At 45.7% G+C, this 1,242-nt stretch overlaps 1 protein-coding gene across 1 annotated transcript in view; it reads right to left on the bottom strand.

Moving 5' to 3' along the window:
- Window positions 1–446, bottom strand: part of il17rd (interleukin 17 receptor D) — a 45,046-nt gene extending 44,600 nt beyond the window's left edge. The window contains exon 1 of the mRNA XM_017704870.2: window positions 269–446. Within this exon, the coding sequence (XP_017560359.1) occupies window positions 269–388 (120 nt within the window). The 5' untranslated portion in view covers window positions 389–446. The remainder of the gene's footprint in view (window positions 1–268) is intronic.
- Window positions 447–1,242: the final 796 nt, after the last annotated feature.

The following is a 1,242-nucleotide window of genomic DNA, read 5'->3' as shown; positions in this document are numbered from 1 at the left end:
CTTCTGAATGACAAACAAAACGCTGAACCAGTCCTGAGAAGAAGACTCTACGTCGTCTTTACCCTGTGAGCTACAAACTAGCACAAACTCACCAGCGTGAAGGTTTAGACGCTGTTTAAGCCACAAGTTTCGACTCTTTTAAACACCAAGCAGGACCCAGCTCGACCTCACCAAGCTGAAGCTTGACTGTTTTAAGAAATGCCGCCCTGGTTTCTTCTTCTCGGACACTTTACGCCCTGAAAAGTTCTGGGAGAGGCGTTCTGCTTACCTTGTAAGCGCATTTTTCCAAGTTTCCCTTCTTTCCTCCACTGGCTGCACATTCTGTTCCATCGAAGAAAAGCAGGAGCAGCGTTGTTATGACCTGTGAGAGTCTCACTCGCCTTGCCATCCCTGCTCATCCATGAAGCCCCACTGAACTGCGAATGAACGGCGCTGCTCTTCGGAGTGTGTTGATATCCCAGCAGAGCGGAGCTGATCTCCGACAGGGGGCGCTAAAGGGAGCCACGGTTCTGGGGGAGCCGGGCCAATTTTCATTCGTCCCTCTAGGTCAAAAACACGACTGAGAAACGCCAGAGGGCGCCCGAGAGTGAGACCGAGATGAATGGGGGTGAACAGAGCTAAACGGCAAAAAAGTTAAAATAGTTTCTAATCTCTTGTCCAGGACCTTCCTTTAATTTCAGAAAGTAGAAGGACTTGTTTCACTAGAGGGGCAAAGAAAATGGACCTGTATGTTTCCGTTTTCTACAGCAAACGGATTTGGGGCAGGAGGACGCTAGCAGTACTGCTTCTGAGTACTGATTGGTTGGTAAGAAGAGCCACTGATTGGCTGAGCGAAGGGGCTCGAGGTCACTGGCTTCATGAAGATACATGAGGAGCCTGGCCTCTTTCTGTTTCCCCCATTATATCAAAACATGACTGCAGAATGCTAAAATAGCTTCTAATCACTTGCTAGAGCTTTGTATTTCGTTAAAAACCGAATACAACGTGTTTGCATGTTCCCATTTTATTGACAGCGAACAGCAGGATTATTAGCTTATTATACAGAGGTGCCATTTTAAACTTCTGAACCTGGAGTTCAGAAGCTCGTAAAAGTCTTAAAGTCGGTGCAGAAAATTTTTATACTGTTCTTTGTTCAGAAAATAAATGTACTCTTTTATATTAAAAATACTGAAGCATTTATAAACTATGATGTTGCTCAAATGCTCCATCTTAGCCCTTTGGACTTGCTCGAGAGCGCCCTCT

Source organism: Pygocentrus nattereri, chromosome 21, assembly GCF_015220715.1.
Source record: "Pygocentrus nattereri isolate fPygNat1 chromosome 21, fPygNat1.pri, whole genome shotgun sequence".
Classification (NCBI taxonomy): domain Eukaryota; kingdom Metazoa; phylum Chordata; class Actinopteri; order Characiformes; family Serrasalmidae; genus Pygocentrus; species Pygocentrus nattereri.
The sequence above is the reverse complement of the archived record's forward strand: the minus strand, read 5'-3'. Positions and strand labels throughout refer to the sequence as shown.